General features: G+C 37.7%; 1 protein-coding gene across 3 annotated transcripts in view; it reads right to left on the reverse strand.

The window, feature by feature from the left end:
• Window positions 1-4,026: 4,026 nt before the first annotated feature.
• LOC121635491 (neurexophilin-4) overlaps window positions 4,027-24,313 on the reverse strand; it is a 45,974-nt gene continuing 25,687 nt past the window's right edge. For all 3 annotated transcript variants that reach the window (XM_041978700.1, XM_041978683.1, XM_041978692.1), the window contains exon 2: window positions 4,027-4,886. In XM_041978700.1, coding sequence (XP_041834634.1) covers window positions 4,080-4,829 — 750 coding nt within the window. In that variant the 5' untranslated portion in view covers window positions 4,830-4,886 and the 3' untranslated portion in view covers window positions 4,027-4,079. The remainder of the gene's footprint in view (window positions 4,887-24,313) is intronic.

The raw sequence follows: 24,313 nt of genomic DNA on the forward strand, positions 1-24,313 counted from the left end.
AGTTGTCGGCAATGACTGGTTACGCTCGTTAGGGTCCGAAAGGGTCGATGGGAATTGTAGTCTGTTGGAAACACGTAAACAATTCTTTAAGTTGATTCTTGTCCTACAAACGCTTTATTCAACTTTCATTGGTGTTAATATCTGTGATTTGTGGATTATCTAAAACGAAAAACAGTGCAAAGTGAAAAAACAGCGAAAGCCATTACAGTTTATTGAGTTTAAATATTATACTGGCAGATATGAAAGTTTTTTTTTATTCCAGTTAGCCAAATAATAAAGCTGCAAATTTGTTTTCACCAAATGAGTATTAGACCAACTTAACACAGTTAAAATTTCTACAGCTTTTGGGTCAGAGAATCTGAAGTCTCACAGAATTTGCTGTTACACCCATTACAAATATTTGCATCTTTCAATTACTCATTAATTCTTTTATTGAGTCATATCATTAAGTGAATACATTTGCAGTGATTTGATCTGTTTTGATAATAAATATATGAATTACTTTCTAAATGTTGATGCCTTCAATAGAAAGGGTGGTGCATTGGTTTGTTTGTCTGAACCACCTCTCATCTTTTAAGAGAAAGTAATTCTAGCTTTATATACTTAAAATTCAGACAAACTACATTTTATGAAAATAACACAGTCTACTTTAAATAAATAAATAGTTTGTGATTAAAATAAAAATGATAAAATGCTAATGCCTGAGCTAAAGGGAATGCTAGGGGAGGACTTTTATACATGGGGTGGCCAGAGGGTGGACAAGACTTTATCAAGGGGTCAGTAATGTAGGAAAGGAAAATATTATGTTTCTCTAACACACAAACTCACATATATTGCTGGGATAACTGTGGTCACAAAGAGAGTTGAGAGAAACATCTTTACATGAATAATCTAGACCACCAAGTGCAAACATTAGCAATAAGTTCAACAAGGTTCATGGAAAGATAAGCTGGTTGTTTTAGGGCACAGTATGTGACACTTTATGTGGTAGCAGGGGGATCAATGGCTTTTCCCACTGGCAGGTCTAACTTATTGTCTAGTTGTGGAAATAAGCTGGTTTTTGGCTAGCTGTACGTTGGGAGCACATTGACTCATCCTGCAATGTATCCTTCCTTTTTAAAAACATTAAAAAAGGCCAACATATCTCCCTTACTTTTCATTCTTATCATCCTATACACAATAAGACTGGTTATTTGATTTTTTAAATTTTATTTATAAAAAATAGCATAGAAATGGTCTAAGGAAGTACTCACAATTCTTAACTGTTTTTTTAAATCAAATTAAGTGTAAGACGTAAGTGTAAATTAATTATAAATTAAGTGTTATTAAATTGTTATTAATATCTTCTAAAAGTCTACTGTTTTTAGAAGAGATAACCTCTAGTGGGCTTCATAATCACCTTTTTGAAGCCTTGCTTCACTTTTCACTTTTCCATTTTCACTTTTTTTTTTTCCTTTTTAATGTTTGATGGTATTCTTTTATGTTCTGCCTTTTCCATATCCCTCCACAGTATTAATTCTGGGGCTTTGGCCCATTTCACACCTTTCATTTCTCTTCTTCAGCCATTCTTTGTTGAATTTGTTACAGAGTGCTACGAGTCATGGTCCTGTTGAAAGAAACACTTCCACTTTAACCTCCGCTTTCACACAGATGGCCTTGCATTATGTTCAGTCACTCAATAAGTGTAAGCTGCTTCATCCCTGAGGCAACACAGTAACTTCAAACTATACTATTTCCACCACCACCCTTCACATCTGATGTGAGGAATTCTTCTGCAAATATGTCTTTATTTTGAGCAAAACACATCTTCTGTTAGTGTAAACTGCAGTCTGAGATTGATGATTAGGTCACTTTTCTCCAAAAAGGCAAAGTCTTTAACTATGTTTTTGCTTTAATGACCTTGGTGGGTTTTTCCTGACATGCTTCCCATGCAGGTCATATTGGTGTCATCTCATTCTGAAAATAGACAGAGCACTTTGACCCCAGCAGCTGCAGGAGTTAGATGCATCTTGGCTGGATAAAATTTGGAGATCTTTCTGCATCAGTCTACGCTCGGTGTGAATTTACTTGATAATAATTGGGCATCAAACTGGCTGACGTTTAAAATCTACTCAACTTCTATTTTTTAAAAATCAAAATAACGTAATTTCAGATAAACTGGAGATTTTTAAAAATTTATTGCCAGGACCATTTAAGTATCCACAGCCTAAGAAACAAAGAGAGCTCTCTAGATTTTAGCATGCTGATAGCACACACTTTTGACCCAAAACAGAAAGCCAAAGCCAACCAGTATAATGTTTATGTCTAAATTAAATAAGACTGTCACTTTCCAAAGATGTGGTATGAAGGTGTGTATGAATTTATAAGAATGTATCTAAATATTCAATGCCAAACTATAATATTAATTTGGGCCTGTAACCTTTATCAAACTGCATTTTTCTAAGAAATATTACAGATAGCAGAAACAATCCTAGATGTCCTTGGACCTCTTTATTTGACCAGGGTAAGATGTAGATAAAGTTAGCATTGAGTGTATGTTTACTACTTAAATTCCCAGCTCTAATATCAGATAAAAGTTGTGGGGAGAAAATGACTCCCCCAAAAACAAAAGGGAGGCTGCGGACAAGACACTAGAATTGTAGAAAAGAAGGGGCTGGTTCCTGTTTGCCATCTTAACCTTTAAGTCGTATGTTTAAAGCAGGAGTGTCCAGCTCCGGTCCTCGAGGGCCACAATCCTGCAGGTTTTCGATGTGTCCCTGCTCCAAAACCACCTGACTCAAATTAAGGAGTAATTTGATTTATCCATTTAATTTGGGTCAGGTGTGTTGAAGCAGGAAACATTGAAAACCTGCAGGACAGCTGCCCTCGAGGACAGACTTTGGACACCCCTGGTTTAAATGATTGTATTGTGTTGGTATTATTCTAATAGTTCATATTCTGAATATAAAAAGATTAAGCCCTGATATAATTAATGTTATTCACTGATCAAGATAACAGAGAAAGTCAGGAAAATGTAAGGAAGCCATCTGGCAGTTTAAGCACAACTAAAAAAAAAAAAATTCACTCCGGTATGCAATACTTTCTTTATTTGCACGATCAAACATACAGAAATCTGTCGCTCGTTAACTCCAATACAATAGTTACATTTCTTTTCAGTTTCAGGATATTCATATGTCACTAAAAATCATTTCAGATACTTCCATTGGATTTTATTAATGTAAATATCAGCTCCCCAAAAAAACATTATCATCTTAAGAATGTTTCATGGTTGGTTTTCATGTTCGAATTCAATCCATAACAAGCTTCCCTCCAATATATTTTAGAAAATTAAAATTGCATATCTTTACTGAAAGCTTGAGTATGAATTCCTAATCAGAGAAAATGTGGCTTAATTCATAAAAGCGTCATTGCAGAGTCAGATAACATGACTACTCTCCACAGCTTGTGCCCTGCGATCGTGCTTCAAGCTCTGAGTGAAACCATCCGCCCAGTCAAAGACAGACAGTTATAGAAATTTTAATTTGCTTGTTCATACAGTATATTGTATGCATATCCAGCATAGCATTTTTCATACATATAACTCTCTTATATCCATGGTTTGAAATGTAGAGCTGAGAGGATGATTAACAGTCAGTCTACCATAACATCATGTTTGCCACACAGTGATGGCACAGCACAGCTGCCACTCTGTACTTGGAGGGCAAAATACAGATTCCAGCTGTTTTTAACCAAATTCTCCAACTGCAGAAAGTAATAACACTGAGAAACATATATCTAAAAACAATAAGTCTGCTGAGGTTGAGTACAGTATTTACAGAAAGGAAAAAATAAAAACAGGGGTTAACAAATACAAAGTTGGAAAATATAATCAGCCATATCCTAACCATCCATAACTTTGACTATACATGATTTAAATCCACAATTCACAGCAGTTCAGAGGCAACAAAAATAACTGTCCCCTGCTTTTTCACCATAATCAATATGAGTATCATTTCCATTATTATCATCATACTCATCGTTTTTGTCGTTAACAGTGTCTCTTTTTTTTTTTCTTCTTTTTTCATTCGAGTCTCATTTAATTATCCGAAATAAGGACGCTCACTTTGGAAGTTGTAGTCCGGGCACACTTTTTGAACCAGCTTGTAATCAATGCTTAAGAAAGAGATGAAGATGCAGATCACCTTGAAGGGTTTGGCACAGAGCCAGGCAGCTTGGGACTGGGTGTGCTCTGAGAAGCAGGTCTTGGACGGATCATACAAGCAGGCTTTGGACTTCTTTGATCTGTCGGTTTTTTCATATTCGATCCTACAGTTAAGGGTTTTTCCCTCTTTGGGGTCGATAGTTGACTGCTGCGTGTCCTGGATCTGGATGTCCTGCTGGGTGTGAGGGTGCAGCTGCTGCTGCTGGAGAACCTCAAACTCCACCACTTTGGTTGGCGGCACGATGCTGACTGATACGTTCCCCAGGCTGGACGAGTTGTGGCGGAAGTAAACAGTGAAGGTCCCATTGATGTGGTCTATGATCTTGCCTGTCACCAGCAAGCTGAACTTCACAGTCTTGACACTGAAGTAGAAATCTCCCCAGCCAAACATCTTCTTGGTCTTCATGTTTGTTTTTAGTGAGGGCTTGCGCTTGGACCGGTAACCTGTCTGGTCCAGTAGCAGGGTCTGGTTTCGGCCTGAGTCGTATGGATTAAAGAAGCTGTAGGTGGGTGGCTTGGACTTCGTGGGTGTCTGGTCAATGGATGTGGAGAAGATGCGGGTTTGGTAAGGAGGCTTAACAACTCCTCCAGCTGTGCCTCCACCCATGCCATATGGAAGGGTCTTCATCACTGAACCCACTGGTCCCAAATCTGAGAATTCCACTTGCTTTTCCAACCCTTGGACCTGAAAGGACAAATAAGTAAGAGGACAATATTACTGAAAAATTCCAAAATTCTTTTAAATTTCTCACAATTAAGATACTTTGCTCTGGTCAAACTGCCACATAAAACAAACAAATACTAAAGAAAAAAACTTAAAAAAAAAACAAAAACAAATAAATACCAACAATAGGAAGCACCTAAAGAACAAACATACAAACAAACAATCAATCAAACAAGTAAACAATCTAATTTAATTTAAATTACAATGTGGCATTTAAAGCTGCAGTACATCAGAAAGACCAGAGGAAACAATGTGATGTTAAAGAGTCCCAAACTGGATTTCAGGGTGGATGAATAGTAGGTGAACCCTCATGAAGTATTGAGGCATTCCTTACAATTGTGCCAAAAAAAGATTCAAAGCTTCAAGGCTTCAGTGACACTGATATCTAGTGGACAAAAGCAAGCCATAGCAACCTCTCAAGAGCACAACTGAAGCACTGACACTGCTTCAGTCTGGTCCAGGATTTTAAATCTTGAGCTTCAGCCATATAGAAAAGTTACAGTATGTCCAAAAGGCCTCATGCAGCTTCAGACACTGCATGGGAGAAAAGTTTTGTATCATAAATTAAATGATAAAATTCAGTATAAGCAGCATTTTAATACACATACATCATTAACTCAAGCTGACATTACATAAATTAATTCGTTAAAGAGGGAGTTCATGGTGTGTGGCGAGGGGGTGAGATTGAATAAGAGCTGGCTTCTTCCCATCTCGTTTGAGCAGATTTTTTTCCCCTTTTTTTAAATATTCCTTTGGTTTTGTTTTCCTGTTGTTAATTTGTTGTTTTTATGTTCAAATAAACCTTTCAATTCAATTCAATTCAATTCAAATTCAAATGCTGATGATGATGTCCAAAGATTTGAACGTTGTTGCTCATGTGACAGTGGTGTTTTGACACAAGCTCTGATGTGTTTCTAATCACTTTGCTTTAGGAAGAGTGGCACAAGCTGTGAAGCCTTTTATCATTTATCCATCACAAATGAATATGCCAGTAATATCAGGTAATAGTATCAGAATGATGTATAGCTGCAAGGCCTTAGTACTCAGTCACAGTTTCTGGTCAATTTTTCCAAAGTATTTCAAATGTGAAACTTAATTAAGTATGCATTTGACACTTTTCCCATGCAAGACACTACATAAAAAAAATGTCAGAGAGACAGCTGAGCTACTGCGTATCAGCAAGGGTTTAGAAAAATGGGGTTTCACATGTAACACAGGAACAAATCTCATCAACCTGCAGGCTCGAACATGTAAAAGTGATGACGAATTATCTAACATTTACAACACATGAATGGTGGCTTGCTAAACAAGACAAGCAGATGATCCAAACGTAAGGAGTCAAGGGTGGTGGTAATTGCAGCCAAGCCAGTAGTGCAGATAGAGGTGGTGCTAATATGCATAGTCACAATTATGAACATATCAAATAGAGCAAAACCTGTATAGATAAAATAAAAGATGCTATATGTAGCAGTTTTAGTACTTCAATCCATCCATCCATCCTTGTATTTTTTTCTTTTACAATTATGTTAAATAATTCCATTGCTTTCTCATTTCATTTAACACATTTCCCTTCATTCTTAAACACTGCACAGGTCACTCTTCTATGTTATTCTTTTTTACCTCACACGAGTTTTATATCCCCAAGCATTCTAGTTGTTAGACGTCGCTGTGTTTCATCTCCAGAATTCAAGAAAACAAAACCATCTATTTTTGTTAACACACTCTAATTTTGTTGTCAGAGTTACACTTGAGAGCAAAACAATTCTGCATGTAAGGTAATGGATGCGAGTCTTTGTTTGTTCAGACAGCTTTCTGCCTTTAATCCACAGCCTAGGTGGTTATTCACAGGGCTAATTGACTGGAATTCTTGGTCTGCTCCCTTTCATGTACCATCAATCACATCACTGTCACTGTCATCTATATGCATACACACACACACACACACACACACACACACACACACACACACACACACACACACACACACACACACACACACACACACACACCCACACACACATAAAAAAACAAAAATTTTAATAAAACTACAGGATCGTAACTTTGTACTTTATGTACTCATGAACGGATGGTTGCTATTTTCTGTTATTTCTATCCAGACCAGTGTAGCTTACAGGTTTGTCCCAAAGCTTTTTTTCCATCTTTCATAAATAACTGAACCTAATAACACCCACATTTTGCTATTCATAGAGGTAAAAGTGCAGCACTCAATACAGCCCCTTATGTATTCAGTCATTCAATTAAAGTATCCCTGTTTCTGCTTGCTATCCATTAACACAGCTGCAGAGCTGGTAGATTGATTGGAGAAAAAAAAATAACTGAAAGTTTATTGACCACTGGAGGAATTAATTGCCAAAAAGAAAGGTTTGACAAATGATTAGTGACTGGGATAATGTCTCATTGCATATTTTTAACTATTCCCTCTGGTGACACGACAGAAGGCCTCTGCATAGGTCATTCAATTTTAAGCTGGGTGATGTGTGATGTGAGCTGACTTTGGCATTGACAGGTAGAAATAAGCTTCAGTTGATGGCAGAAAAAACATCAGAATATATACAGCAACAAACAGTGTGCACAGTGCATGCAATATGGGGACTTCCTGTGAACGCGCTGTCAGCAGTGCTGTCAGCTCGCTCCATGTGTTGCCATCTGTCAGGCTAACACTCTGCTGGTGCAGTCCTAATCATTTCTCTGGTGTATGGCACAGAGCTCAAACTAGCATGATCATCATAATCCTTAACCATCCTCAGAAGCAGAATCACAACGTGCACCTCTACCTAACCTTCATGGTCAACTTTATGAAGCTAAAACAAAATTTCTGATATATCTGAGGCTAATTTGGACCTGTTCGACAAGTGGAAGAAGCGACTGTTCACAGTCAGCAACTTTAACAAACATTGACTGAAGGGAAAAAGATGAGTATAGAGGAAAGGCCTCTTCGTCTGTAGCACATATGTAATAAAATGCCAACAGAAACCAATAAATAGATGGACTTACCATTAGCATAAATATGAAATTTTTTGTGCTTGACAGTAAATCCATTTAAAAGGGTGAGTGTTTGTTGGAAGAAATATCAGATATTTTCTCTTGACATGAAATCCATAAACTATGGACTTTTTGATACAGCAAATGTTTGCTATAAGGTCATATCAGGCTGCCGCATCCAGCAAAAGATTGACGATTGAGAAATAGAGCACTGTGCTTTTCTTCAACATCAAATGCTCTTCAGGTAAGTTACAATAAGTGAAAAGTAACTTTTAGAGGGATAGCTCGAGGGATACTGTCAAGGTGATGTGCTAAATGGACACACGTGCAGGCACAGATGTTACTGCTTGGGAATTTCAGAATTTGATGGCTGTAGATATAATACCATCAGTCAAGAACTGAAACCATAAGCAGCTTCCATGAGAAGATAATGATGCAAAGCAGAGCACAAATTCCACCATGAATGAAGCTTTGAAATAATAAACTATTTATAAACAGACAAACAATCTCTTTGTAGCCTCAAGTTTAAAGAGGACTTAATTGTGTGTGTGTGTAAGCAGATTTATAGAACATATATCTTTAGGTACCTGAACTCTGTCACATTGGTTGGTGCTGTGTTGGTTTAAAGCTCTGTCGTTCTGTGAACCATTGAGATTTGCAGCAGGCTCAGACATTACTGTCAGACAACAGTAAGCTGCTTTCACATGTGAAATAGTATGTGTTGCACTGTCTGCAAGAGAAGGGTGTAGGGGAGAAGGACACACATCCTTTCCAAGTTTGGCACCAGTTGCCAAGTAACCAATCAAAATATCCAGGAAGCAGCTAGTCTTTCCAACTGTAGACTTGGATGCAGGATGTATCTGCAGAAATCTTGAGCATTGCTGTTACTAAGAAGGATGAGGATACAAGCAGCAGAGGGTGGAGGTTCATAATATCCTCAGGGCAAGACATCAGTTTGGGCTTATTCAAGAGGTACACGTGAGCAGTGACCTCGTTCTGGCCTAGTTCAAGCTTAGTGGGAAAATATTTGACAACCTATTCATATGAATTTGGAGAAAAAGGAACCAACTTCTATCACCCAATAAACAAACAGAGAGTGCTGCACCAATGCTGGACTTTTACCTTCAATGCAGAGCGTACTGTTAGCACATCCAACCTGGCAATGCACAAATTGTTTGTTGCATTGCGCACCAAATAAACATGAATAGGCTAAGAAGTGAAGCACAGCTCCTACTGTACTCTGTTCGAAAGCAACTGAAACTTTTAATGGCATTTTCACTCCACCTGCTAAAATCAGCTGCCACGAATAGGGTCACTAAGACAGGGTTTAGAAAGGAGTTGTTGCACTGTATCCTTCTCACATTCTGACCAAAGCACTTTGCGTTTCAATGAAACCTGGAGAAACTGGGTGAATCAGTGACAAAACAGGACAAAATATCATATTGGCTGTCACCAAGTGAAATAACAAACTTATCAAAAAATGCTGAGTGAGTCATTAAAAGTCCAAAAGTTAAATTATCACAGAGCCAGGACCCATGCAAAGGCCTGTATCCTGCCTGAGCATGCCATTAACTTACTAACAAACCTCCCTCATTGGTTGGAAAAAGTCATGGCCTGACAAAAAAAAAAAAAAAAAAGGTTATACCGATCAAGCCAGAGTCTCAAGAAACTTTGGCAACTGGGCTGAACCTAGCTGAGGAAAAAAATCTATTTTACCTCCAAGAAAACAAACCCCCTAATTCACCAGACAAAACATTTTTGAAAGTACATGTTAGTAAAAACTTGAGTGGATGGATATTTGCAAGGCTCCCCAGTGAAGTGAAGCTTTACATGTGTTAACATAGCATTAGGTTGAATATTCCTGTTTGGTTGGATGCTGGAGGAAATAGTAGCAGAAGGTGAAATAAGTATTGTGGTGGACTTATACATATGTATGATCCAGGCAACTCAATAAAAGCACAATCACAGAAAGAACAATCAGATTATGGAGCTTGGAAGATAGAGGGATATAGTGAGGAAAATGTTATTAGTGAAGAAGTACGAGGAGGAGAGGGTAGGGTAAGGAGATCTTGTACATTTTCTAGGAAAGGGGAACATGAATCATCTTTTAACTTCATTAAGACCTTCATCTGAGCAAAAAGCATACTTAGTTGCTGCCTAGATGGAAGGCCTATAAACAGCCTGAAAGTACTTGCAAGAATGAAATGTGGGGAATGTTCAATGAGAAGATTACAAGTGCAGCTAAAATAGAGATGCAAAAGTGACAAGATTCTGCAAGGGTTTAGTGAGGAAAGATATAGTAACTTATTAAATAAAGTTAAATGAGCTCCACAATTGACTGCTAAAACTGATATATCACATGTCACCACAATTAAGATCTCTTTTCATTGTTAAGAATGCTTTGGATCAATCATTGTACCTCTGTCTCTGCTTCCACTTTCTTTCATACTCTTTCTTTATCTGCTTTCTGATCACCGCCATCTGCAGCTTGCTCACTATAACATTCATCCATAACTTCCACACCTCCTTAATAGCAAAAGAAGTCAGAGGAAATTAACAATGCTCACCAGCTCCCCAGCACACATCTGATTCCCACCACCCCCATGGAGTGATGAGGAGATGAGAGCCGCTTGTCTCTGAGCCCCTCTCTGAGGCTCGTTCTTTTGTTTAATTGGAGTTTTATTGGTGACAATCAATTCATTTCTATCTGTGCTCCAGGCTGCATTGATCTGCTGCCACACAGAAGAGTCAAATGTACAGTTCCACTCCCACCGCACTGCAAACCACAAGCTCAGACTCTACCAATTGTTTTCTCTTTTTAAAGGTTTAACACACTTTCAGCAGTCAGGGTACACTAACTGGGGATAAGATGCTGCAAAACTGAAGGTACATCAGTTTTAGTTTTCAGTCCTTCTTATCTTAAGTACTCTTCACTATTTCTGGAGGAGACAAATACAAAATTCAATTAAAATCTATGCCAGAGGCAAGTGAAACATCTTAAAAGTAAAGATAGTCATTGTAGCTTTGAACACCAGAAGTGACATTTTTAAAAATGTCTTGCCACAAACTGTTTGCACTGAAAAGTCTGTAGAATGTAATACTTTTTAATTTGATCTCTTCAGTTTCATTTCCATTTTTAGCATTAAATTGACATCAACATCTTTCAATGTCTTTTACGGACTGAGTTCAGTTTTTAGGCTGTGATAGTGGGCATGCTGTTGTAATGTTTAGCAGAAACGTAAGGTTTGAAACTCAAAGTCCAAAACCAAATTAATAAGGTCATTTGTTACAGATGCAACCAAACTATTTAATTCATGACAAAGATTATTTGTGAAATGTCAACGTTTCAGCCTAATATCAAGTTTCATGAGTTTAAAAGTCTGAACACTGAAAGTCACATCACAAATAAGCCCCACAGTACTGCTACTGAAGTGAATCTTCATAATCTGATTTTTTTTTTTCTCAAAATAAAGAAGTAACTTTGGGTAAAGTGTGATAATGTGACAGGAAGGCGGGCCAAATAACATAAACACAGGTAAAATCTTAAATCTCACATTTATTAATCAGTGTGTTAAGTAGTCGGCAAAGCTGCCAAGCAAGCAGGAGTATCCAGGGGTGAAAAAGAAGACAGCAAAGGTCATCTGCAAAATACACTACAAAAGGGAAAAATACTTGAACCACTCAAATGTTAGAGTATGAAGTCCAAATGGCAAATGAGGACCAAAAAACCTGGGAGTAAAAATTCAAAAAGATTGACTAAAAGGCTGCAGATACGTGGAGATCAGTTAATTCATAACAGGTATGAAACACATGGACAAACTGCAAAAAAATAATAAAAACTGACAGAGAGGAAGAAGAAAGACGATTAAAATACTGTAATACATAAACACAGACAGTAAAGATTAAACAGAACTTCAAAACTAGCACCTATAGTTCAGTTTCCTCTGTCTCCTTCTTGTACAGCCCCTTCAGTGATTAGCACTTTGTAGTGGATGGTGACCAGTAGATAAATGATTACCATCTCCACTCTGTTAACAGCTTTGTTCAAAGATATCTATTCCTTGTCTCCTGTTGTTCAGCTCATAGTTGTGGCTCACACATTTGTCTTTTTATCTACATACATACTGCATTTCCATATGGGTTTTGTGATCTCTGTGATGAAATCTGTCTGTTTACACTGTGGTGCTACATACAAACTATTGAATATTTTTTCCTGTAATGTAAACATCCAAAGAAACTTCAATGGCCACTTTTATCTGGGCTTCAAGCTGCTTCAAAATCCCTTTTGAGATATTCACTTTGTTTGTAGGAAGGAGACCTTAAATATCCACCAGAGGCTGGTTTCACAGAGTAATCTAATGAACATAATATTCACAAATATAAAGTATAAGTTACTAAACCAGCCTACAATTTCCTCCCTTTCAGGAAATCACTACTTTAAGCAACAAAGCACTGTTTTTCCAACAAAGAACTGTCAGCAGAGTCTGTTGGTGAAATCAAACTTGTATTTACATCAAAAGATTTTTACATTGAAACAATATGGCAAGAATATATATGCTGCTAGTGGAAACTCAGTGTGACATGGGAAAGATTTTTTGTTCAGACTCTTAAAAGGATATGACCACAAGTGTCCAGATCACCTCCGAATGAGTCATGTCATGTGATTTAGTCTATGTTTTTCTAATTTTTACGTAGACACGTTGTCCTTTAGGGTCATCCAAACTATTTGGTGACCTGAGAAGTCAATATCCACTTATGACAAAATCAGACAGGATGCATGTTAGAACCAGGTTGGAGTTCATCTTGCAGATTTCATGTAAGAATTTTGCCAGACCCCATTTTCCTACCATCCTAGCAGGTGGTGTGGAGGCAGCCAGTTGTTGACGACCCAGTTCACATGTCTGCCATCTAGTGGTGGAAAGTGTTAAGTTGTTTATACTCTCTTTCTAGAGATATAGCCAGGTGCCTTTCGCAATTTTGCAACTTTGGTGCCTAAAGACTGGTACACACATGAGGATTTTTTAAATCTGATGACATATTTGATCTGTTTGAGACCTCACACTTGGAGATTAACAGTTTTTGATTGTACTGTGTGGGGTGTGCTCCGATAATCTCAGCACAAAACAAAACACACATAACGATGCTGTCCCGCTACCGATCTACAAGCTAGTCCTCTGAGCCAAAAATCTCACAGGACCAAATGTGATCTAACAACGAAGAAGAAGAAACAGCAACAAGTGGAAAAACGAAGAAGAAAAACCATGGCAACAACTGAAAAATACAACACCCAGCATGGTAGAGGATATACAAGGCGAGGTAATGATGATGGTCATGCAACTATTGTTAACAGAAAAATATAAGACTGGAAGCAGCATGAACATGGACTTTATATCCTTCCATGCTCTCCAGTCAGCTCGCTCTCTGATTCGCTAAATTCCATTCCACATCAAAATCCACACGGTCACAACTCAGGAGTCGTCAGATTTCCACACACCCAAATATGGTCGTAAATATTGAACATGTTCAATATTTATTGTCGGCCATGACCAGTTTTGGAGCCAATTGTCAGGACAAATTCGCTCGTAACACACCTCAGACCAAATAATAATTTTATAGGAAAATCTTATAAGACGTAAGATAATCAGGCGTTTACCGTCCTTGGTTGGGAAGGGGCAAAACCGGGACAAAAACTTATATTTGCTTATATTCATAGAATTGCACATAGTGATCTTAAGAACATTTGAAATATATCACATCAAACACTAACTCACACTAAATATTGTTATTGCTTTCCTTGTGTTACTGTATGTAAAAAGCAATCTTAAGGAGCTCAGCAAAGTGTGGCACAGACAGCAACAAGATCTGGTTTGATTGTGCCTCCACTTTGTTGAGCCCCAACATAAGGAGGCATCATGTTACTAGTTCTTGCCAAACTGCTGGGGTATCAATTACATTTCCTCAAACATTTTTTTTTAGATTGTACAACCTTGTGTTCTGATTGCTGCTGGGGGGGTTGCTTGGACCTGGAAATTTGCTCAAAATAATTCTGAAGTTCTTTAAAACTTTAGCAAAGAAAAGATGTTTCACAACCAAGTCTGTTAATTACTCTCCATTTATTTACAAATCCACATCTTCTCTTTCCACAGATGTTTAGTAATAAACAAAAAAGTTACATATAATGAGGAATTGCCATGAATTACTGCATGAAACAAAGATTATTTATTCACTGCCAGAGGTCTGATCTAACTTGGACTCTTTCTCCAGTCAGCACTTTAAACAATGGAAAAAAAAATCACTCATATTAATGACCTATGTTCATACATTAAGCACCTCAGTGGATATAATAGTGGAATTGGAATGTGAGCAGACAAAAAAAAAGATGAAGTTGAAGGTGATATCCTTGTCTTTACCAGCAGTAACTTCACTCGGCTTTGACAGTCATTAAAAAAAAACAAAACAAAACTTTTTCTTACTTTTATCCCCCATCCTCCACCCCATGAAAAAAAAAAACAAAAAAAAAAACTGGAAGAAGGGAAAATGACATTTAATTACAAAAAGGCAAAATAAAGCCAGGAGGAAAAAAGATAAACCAGTGGGGGTAAAATGGAGAGTATGAGCATGAGAGAGAAAAAAAAGAGGAGGGGGTACAAGGAGAAAAAGAAAAGGCAGTAAAAGCGATTTCGCAGTCCAGTGGTGTCGCTGGATTATCATGAAAATGAAAGCTACTGAGTCAGGGAGTATCAGAAAGCAGGGAAATGGAGCCGAGGCAGATAACAAAGCAAGAGAGAAAAAGAAAACGAATAAGAGGACGAGTGTAGAGAAGGCAGAAAGGTCTGTAAGACAATATGAGGCAAAAGTGCAAAGACAGAAAGAAAAGGTAAAAAGACAATATATATACAACACCCAGTGAGATTATGAGTGCAATAAGACAAAAATGAGAATCACTTCAGCCCAAAGAGAATAATCAGAGGTTTCTTGAGAAGTAATAACTGTAATATTGTTTCAAGAAGACCAGCTTAGTTCTGAAATAATTTCAGCTTCACAAAAAAAAAAAAAAAAAAAAAAATTCATACTTAAAACTAAATTTAATAAATATTCTAGTGATAATGGAAAAAGTTTCACTTTAAAGAATCTGTGGTTCCATAATAAAAAAAAAGTTACAGCAAACACAAACAGGAAAGAAAAAAGAGAGACTCAATACTTTCCTGTTCCATCTGAAGCCAACAGAGAAGAGAGATTTATGAAGATATTATGTGCTGGCTTAAGTGTAATATGCTGGCAATATTGCAAGAGTTTGGAGGGAGATGGAAATTCAGAAATCCCAAGTACTTCTCAAGAAAACTAAACAGAAAGAAAACATAAAAATGAAACAGTTCTGACAACTTCTCAGTGAGCAAGTGCCTGCTTTGGCTCGGTCAACTGTTTCACTCTGCAGTGGTTTACTGTTTTACAGCACCGATACAAGGTGGTTGAAAGAAATACTATTACAGTGCAACACATTCAATTTCCTGCTGGTTTGTTTAGATTTTTCTTTGAAAGAAGCAAGCTAATAGGCTACTGTATTACCAGAACCCAGATTTGCCCACTGGCACATTGTTGAATTATATTTCACTTTTAAATTATTATTAAAACTTGGTTTATAAATGCAACATGGAGTTACAAGTCATTAAACTGTACATTTAAATAAGGATTGTCATGTTATTGTTTGGTTTATCAATGCTACTCAGCGTGACAATTTCAAGTAGATGTCTTGACTCACTGGAAACTACAAATATTTACAAATATTGTTTTATAAGTTTTTTTGGTGTAACATTGAAGAATTTGGAATGTTTTTCATTCATTCACTTATTCATTTATTCATACTAATGGCAAAATAACCAGAACTGGTAACATATTATCTGTAAGCCTCTTTGCTGTTTCACTATACTACATGTAGAAAATACGTATATACTTTCATTTTCTTTTCTTTACAGTATTTTATTTATTTTGTTTATTTTAGATTATTTTGGGGGCTTTTTAATAAGTTTGTAATATTGAGTTTGCCAAGATCATCAGTAAATGAAGAATGAGAGAAAGGGATGACATGCAGTAGATGGTCTGACCAGCTAGGACTCAAACCACAGATTTCCATCTTAGATCACTCTACAAGGCCTTTTATTGTTCTTCCATTAATTAAAACTTTAAGTTAATTGTCTGGAAAATATTATTGTGCAAGTTTGATAAATATCTAAAATTGCCACTATGACTAGTTTAGTCAAAATATATGGCATGGCATTAACTCTGCAACAAAGATATGGAAAAAAATAATAAAAAAAGATTCAGCATTATACTAAAAGAAATACCTCTATGTCATGCTGGAAAAAAGTGTTCATTATGCATTAAAGTGGTCTTCCTCTCCTACTAACTCCCACAATGCAAAACACTGCAAGCACAACTGTGAAAATGTCAGACAGCCAAAACAAAAGAACAACTTTTCTTACTTTTGCAGTAAAGTAATGTTGCTGTAAATCAAAAAACAGATTTCTCAAGTTTTGCAAATGTTCACCCTTGAGGAAATCATTAAAACTTATATTTATAATTTTGTTCATTTGTTTGTTTTAATGGTGCTGCATTAGGATTGTATATTTATCATGAGTGCATCCTGTACTACAAACCAACCGTTATCTTACTCATGCTCAAGGCATCTCTTCCGTTCACCTGTAAAAAGTGCATCAAACCATCTTGATGAAACATAGACAATCAGGTCATAATCCCTTTAACAATTACTAATCAAGATCCATGTTGTTTACATGTTTTTACTCCAAATTTTACTTGTTTGTGCATCATAATATAAAGTATTTCCATCTGTGACTCTCAGCTTTAAATTCTCCAGCAAACACGTTGCTTGTAGCCCAGCGACTCAAACTTGAAAAGGCCAGGTGTGGCCAAAAGCTTCAGATAAGACTTAATGAACTGTTTGTCCCTTCCTTTTGGAAAAGCATACCTCCAGCTCTAAATCGAGGATGTGCACTCCTGGAGATTCAGTGCACTAATAAAATAATATTCTACTCATCTTAACACCATCTTTTGTTAAATGCAAAGGGATTATGGAGCTATGTGAGAGACTGTGCAGTCACCAGAGCCAAATAAACATACAGTGTTAACAACATGTTGGGACTCAGTGCAGCATTGTGTCCCATCATGATGCAATGCTGCTTTACTGCCAATATTAAACAACTGATGACATAGAAAATGCTATTAATCTGATATAAATAAAACATGCACATACATAAGAGACATGTCTGTACCCTTACAAATGTAAGATTAAAAAATAATCAGAGTTCTGTCAATGAAAAAAAAAAAAAAAAAGATATTTTATTTCAAATAGGACACCATTTTTAACATAGCTGGGATGACGGACAACATTTTAGTTCCCAAACTGGGATACTGGAATTTGATGATTGTATGCTCATTTTAAATGTGATGCCAGCAATACATTTCTGTTTCATCACCTCATCTTTGAACAACTCTGGATAAAGGCGGGATCTAAGGAGCTTGGCTGTTGCATTTTTATTATTTTTATAATTTATATTTGCTTTTGGTTTATATATATCAAGTCAAATGTTTGGCTGAGTAAGTGCTGATTGTAGAAGCATCAGTTATTTTAAGTTATTTTAAATATAATTTTTATTTCGAATTATTTAAGAATAATATTTATCCTAGTACTAAATCATCTTGATTAGCATCACTTCCTGTTGATGATTTTTTGGCGCTGAGAAAACTGACCTCTCGAGATATTTGCAAGGTGTGTGTGTTTGTATATTTAATCTATTTGTGTTTATAATCATCGAATATTTGAGGCGCAATCATTATCTAGATTCAATGAAGTATTCTTTTAAACTTAATCTCCACTCTGTTGGCTGTTAGTAAAGGTCAGTTTTCTACCTCTTTTTCTCCCTGAAAGCTTTGACTATTTATCACAATCTTGGAAAAAGTTTTTAAAAAGATTAATTGCTAATATCCCTTGTACTATCTTTTTTAACATACAACTTCTCTATGATGCACAAACAGTGGCAGTTAATACAGACACTGTATACCTTATCTATAAATCCTTTAGGGCAGGGATCAACCAGCTCAGCTCAAAGTCCACTGTCCTGCAAACCTCTGATGTTTCTCTGCTGGAGTACACCTGTCATTTTAATGGCTCTATTTCAGACCAGTGCAGAGCTTGTCAGAGATCCATTTAATTTGTGTCTTGCAGCAGGAAACATCTTATACCTGCAGGAAAGCAGGCCTTGAAGACGAGGGTTGGGAAGCACTGCTTTAGGGGTTTCTTAGGACCCAGACTTGCAGCCATAGATCAACTGTGTGTAGTCCTGCCTTATTCTTCCTATCTCACTGATCACAACAGATCAGCATGCGGGGGTGTTTTTGCCTGGTTTTCTGGGTAGGCAGATTACCCACATGTGATGCCACAGTAGCACCTGATCAATCACCAAGGCAGGTCTTTGGGGACACATTTGAGATGAAGGGAGGGACTGTGGAGTGAGACGGTATCGGTGGAGAGAGCGTGTCTTGTTTGCATGCAGGATAGCGGGCAATGCATCAAAAGATGACAGCTTGCCCATTCTTCCTTAAATAAGAATGGAGAGACTCTTGCTGGCTGTGCCTTAACTTTAATCATTCATCTAAATAAGTGTTGCAGAAGTGTGCTACAGGAGGGGCCACAGAGCCGGGCAGGCTGCCATGGGCCTGGAGAATATGAGAACTGACAGCGCGCTTCTGAATTTCTCATTTGTAAAATTGTAAACATATATTTGACTCAGATTGCAAAAGCACAAAACTGCTTGTCCTCATCCAGCTCTCTCGCCTATTCTCTCACTCTTTCTACCCCCTCGTAAATTTATGTATCGAAGGAGTTGGAAATTCATCGAGGTTAGACTAAGCAGGAAAGGTTTGGAGGAGGGTTCTGTCGGCATGAGCGACATGTTGAGCAGCTAAGTGACAGTGATTGATGCCCTTTGTGTTTCACAGCTTATCCAGAGCACATACGAACACGCTCTGCAAACAGATAAACAGCAGCAACATTTGAGATAAATAAAGATCAAATAAACATGAAGAACTGGCACAGAAAAAAAGGAAAAAAAAACCTATCTGCATAATGAATAGGCGAGATGGAAGGGAGCAGTAAGAAAAGAGGCAAGATTCCCAGTGGATGAAACCAAGCCTGGGAGACGTCAGTCGTGGAGGGATGCAGGGACACACGCTTGTGACGACTCAGACAAGTCACCCAGGCAGCAAAATAAAGCTCGGGTTCCTCAGATTTGCTTCCAGTGCTCATCAGTAGGAGAGCTGGATGACGGATGGACTGGCACTGGGCACAACGCGAGCGTATCAAAGTTACTCACCATAATAAAGACCTGTTCTTTTTCATTCCATTGGCTTCTTCTTTATTCCAACCACCTGCAGTTCTGCTTCCTGCAACCAGTTTATTTTCATTTCAGACTGCATTAATTTCTTTTCAGTCATCGTTTGAAGCAGTGTCTGCAGCCCCAACACCAAATAGGTCTTTTGGGGGTCTAAGTGTAGAGCCATACTGATACACGTTGGAAAAGTACAAATGTTCACATGGGTGTAAGTCACTGATAGAGGCTTCCCTTCAGATTCTGCAGTGATCTGATGTTTAAGAATAAATCTTACTTTTAAACTGATTAACTGTTGATGGTGCTTCCTATCCAAATCTGGAACCAGGAAGTTTTTAATTCAGCCATGACCAAGGTTTCTTGTCTTGGACTGCTCTCATTTAATCTTTCTTCTTAGTGTCTTTTCCCATCTCCTTACCCTCTTGCTTCCCTTTTTATGACTGTTTCGGAGTTCTTCAATCCATTCAGAATCATAGCACAACATAAATTCACAGTAGCTCCCAACACTGCTCTCATTTCTGATTCCTATTTCTTCCAGTTTTTCCCTTTTCTTGCCTTGCATCATCCATAAATTCTCCCATCATTTTAACATCCATAAAGTTTCCTTTTGGTCTTTTTTGCAGTGCCAGTTCTACAAACCTTAATTCATCCTTGACGGGGTTCCAGTTCCAGGGCAGCCTGGTCTCACCGGAAATGGTAAAATACTTAACTTTTGTCCACATGTGCAAACTAGTAGTTTCAGAATCTAGCTCTCAAAACTGGGACTTCAACCAATGAGCATAATGGTTCATTGCCCTTGTAACTTTACCTGTTCTAACTTAAATTTTATATATATATATATATATATATATATATATATAATTTATTTTTTTTTAAATCTAGACTCAACCATGAAAACAAATTCTCAAGCTAAATGCATCCTTTTAGCTCCTACATGTAACCACAAGTTATCATAATTAGGAGGGAGAGAAGTAGAACAAACAAGGAAGAGAAAAATACAAACAGCCGAAAATGTTAGAGAGGAATACAAGGAGGAAGTGAGGAGGAGGAAAAGACGATGATGAATAAGATTCAAACTTCCTCCAGCCTCAACGCTAAGAACCCAAACTTGAGCTCCTTACATTAAATACTCTTTCCTCATAAAAACTTATCCCTTCATATTTCATCATGCTTTACTTTTATACTTTATTTGTTCCTTCCTTCCCCAACTTCCTTTAATCTTGCTGCTGGAGCCCAAATCCTCCCAGTCACTCTTCCCTGCTCTGGGAATCAGCTGACTTTTGGGATGTAATAGGATGAATAGATGAAAAGACTAAATGTTTCCTTGTCTGGTCCTCTCCTGTTGTGAAGGATGCTCTCTGTGTGTGGGGGGGCCTAAGCTGAGTAGAACTGAATGGGAGCTAAAGCCTGTTAGGAAGTACACGGCCCACCAGTGTGGGGCAAACTGCTTGTACCATGGCCGATGGCAGTTAGTCGGAGGGAAACAGTAGGAGGTGCTAGTGAATAAAAAAACCCTCGGAGATTCATGCAGCAGGCAACATTCCCCTGTTTACTTCAAGGTTATGCAAAAACAGAAACACACATCTGTTAATGATACAAAGCAATGGTTAAGCTCCAGAATGAATCAACTCTGAATTCTATTAAAATGAACTTAAAATTACACACAATAGAAAACATATGATGCAGCACACAGGCACAGGCACACAACGTATAGTAAGTTTTCTCCTCAACTGCCTTTTGGATGCCTTTGCCAGTGTATAAATCACTAGCTTCAAGGACGCAGCATTGGGACCCCTAACTGGGATCTTTCACATCTACCATCTGGATGCAGAAAGTCAGAGTGCTGACCAGCGGCCCTGCTCTCATTCTGTTCTTCAGGATAAACTGCGAGGGGGGGGTATTCTGTAGATAGAAACCTAATCAATCCAACAACTGCTTAGTCTTACTGGACTTCATATAAAATCCTATCTGGATATGTGGAGAAGTGTAATAATATTTTGATAGGGAATGAGAATAAGACAGACATAGGCCAGGTCAGACAAAAAAGGAAAAGATAGGAGCTGTCAGCATCTCTGCTCATCCAGAACAGTCTGAAACATTCATCCACATGCTCCTTCACTCTTTCTGTCCTCTTGACTCGCCCTTCAGCAAAGATCATGGTCCGCCGTCATTCAACTTAGTTTCACACTCCAAAGCCCAATATCTAAAAAGATATGTGGACAAAAAAAAAAAAAAGAAAAGAAAAAAAGAGAGAGAGAGAGAAACCCTGGACTCTCTTTTCACAAACAATTATGGCCACTGCAGTTATTTCTGTCTTGCTAGCTAATGGTGTAAGTATGCCTATAATTCTTTGGGCTGTGTGCCTGTCATGTTTCTATTGGCCAAAAATATTGCAGTCGTACTAGTCTCTCCTTCATACCAGACAGGACAATCTGGTTCAGCTCAGGTTATCTCACCTGCTGCGTTCTACCCATCAGCTCATTACTTTGTCACTGTCAACATTCAGACACATGAACTTATCTGGATACAAATAAACACATACATGGATACCACTGACCATAGATGCTCACAAGAACACGCTATGCATCCAGAGGAACAAAAGTGGACAGATGTATACAAAAAAGGTATATACTGGAAATTTTGCAAAGCAAAATCAAACCAAGCTGTACAAATATGTTTTTGTGTTTAGAGGTTAATACACTCGACCGTCACAACCTAAGTATGTTATTGTTAGGGAGACGGCAAAATCTAGAAATATGGAGGAGAAACAGTCTGATTTCTTAGAACCTTGAACAAGACTGATAAATTTAGTTTCTCTGTCAAAACAAACCAGAATATTGAATATATAAAGACAGACAGCAATGACCATATACAGCAAAAATGTTTATTTAAAGATAAAATGAATGATAAAGTTGCCTTTATCTTTCTGTTTCTATTTAAAAGTTAACAACACTCACAGTGATGTAAAGTAAAGCAGATTTAACATGTCATAACAATTTATTCATTGATGGCTTTTTACTTAATTTATTTTTAGAACATTAGTAAAAATGATGAGACACTATCTATTTATTTATTATTTAATCATCAATGAAAGGCTTTACAAGGACTTCTACCAAATATAAGGCATGGTGGTGGTGGTATTATGGTGTTTGGGTTATACAAGTGAATTCAACTGAAAAAATGGCTTAAAACAAATCTCAAAAGTGGGCTTAGGAGAAAGACAACGGCCTAAACCGCACCAGTGATAACATGAAAGAGTGTTATAGAAGACTCATCTCTTCTTGCTGCGTTTCTTACAGTTGACTCCACCCAGCGTGTTTGGTTTATTGTTCTTGGTTTGTTTCATTGAAGAGCTTTCCGGTTAAATGAATTGTTTTTAATGTGCTCTGTAAATAAGTTTGACATAGACATTGACAGAAATATTGACATAAAGAAGAACAAAGTTCATGTGGGATGATGACCAGTCAAAGTCCTGATCTTGGTCAAAAGAAAAAGTTGCAGTTCAAGAGAGAAAACCCACCCACATCACAGATTTAAAGCTGCTCTACACAGAGAAATTCTATTAAATTCTTCCAAGCTAATATGCAATATTTGTGAACAGTAACCAGAACTATAGTTGCAGTGATTGTTAAAACAGGTCCTCACAGGTATTACAATTACATCCTGTTACCGCTTACTCTTATGTAAACATGCACATAAATGAGAAAGTTAGACATTTACGTGTTAATGCATACTACCTTCAAGGGTTATATAATGAAAGGTTCACAAATATAAGAAAATATATAAATAGATTAAACACAAGATATAATTTTGCAATTTCTTTGTGTAACAGAAAGCCTTTTAAAGTTTTTATCCAGTATAGTGAAACTAAAGTATAAGGTTTGTGCGAAGAAAAATGAGTGTAGAGCTGCATTTATGTAACTGACCCCCTCTCATTCGCACAGACTGTGTTGATTCAACAACGATAAAAGGCTCTGGACGGAGCAAGACATGCGACTAACAGTCTGGCAGGATCTGTGGTTCAATTACCGCGAGGACCAGGACTCCTCTGTCCCTGGGCTAGACGCTTTGCTGGAATACCTAACACACACACACAAAGTGAAAAACACCCCTGAGCAGGCAGGCAAACACACAGCCTTAATAAATGTGATGTCACTGACCAAAGGATGGCAGCACTGATACATTTTTCTGGTTTCTTCCTTAAAGATATGTCCAGTAGAAACGTATTAGAAGAGTGGATATTGGCACTATCTAAATGAATGTTTTCAGACCCTGCAGAACCAAATGCTCATTGCATCGTCTGGGTCTTTAAAAATCAGGGGACAGCTGATGAAAAGCTCGGCTAAAGCAGTTTATCCACCATGAGTGGAAAAACACAGGAAATGAACAGTGACCTATGCCGTCTATTACAGCCTTGAACAGAACTGAGTGGGGCCCATTTTCATCTCTCACTCAGCTGGAAACTGGTCCCTTGTACATTTAAATATAAAGACTTGCAATATTCCACATCTTTAGCAAAAAGATGTGGTGAACTGGAGGATGCTGGTGTTCTGTGTTGAAGAACAATACTTGCATTTATGCACTTATACAGTAAGGCAAAACAGCACAAAAAAGCAGCCTGGCTTTGGCATTCACAGCTGCAAAATGATGGATGCCACTAAAGCATGACTTAAATTTTTTTCTTTTGTGCTCATCTACTGTCCAACCAGTCAAATAATGACAAAACTGAACTGACTGAAACACATACAAACACCCACATGGCAGGGACACAAGACAGGTCTAAAGATCTGGCGTATTTCCAGAGCAGATGGGTGGGTTGGGTAGAGAAGTTGGGTGGGCCTGGTGGGTGGGGGGAGCAGGAGAGCGTCAATCTGTCATTTCTAACAAGCCAGGAGACTTGGAGCCTGTGCAGGTCACAGACACACACACACTCACATACTCCCGTCGTCCTTATGCAGGCGTCACATTCCAACTGTGGCATTC

The sequence above is a fragment of the Melanotaenia boesemani genome, chromosome 3, assembly GCF_017639745.1.
Source record: "Melanotaenia boesemani isolate fMelBoe1 chromosome 3, fMelBoe1.pri, whole genome shotgun sequence".
Classification (NCBI taxonomy): Eukaryota; Metazoa; Chordata; class Actinopteri; order Atheriniformes; family Melanotaeniidae; genus Melanotaenia; species Melanotaenia boesemani.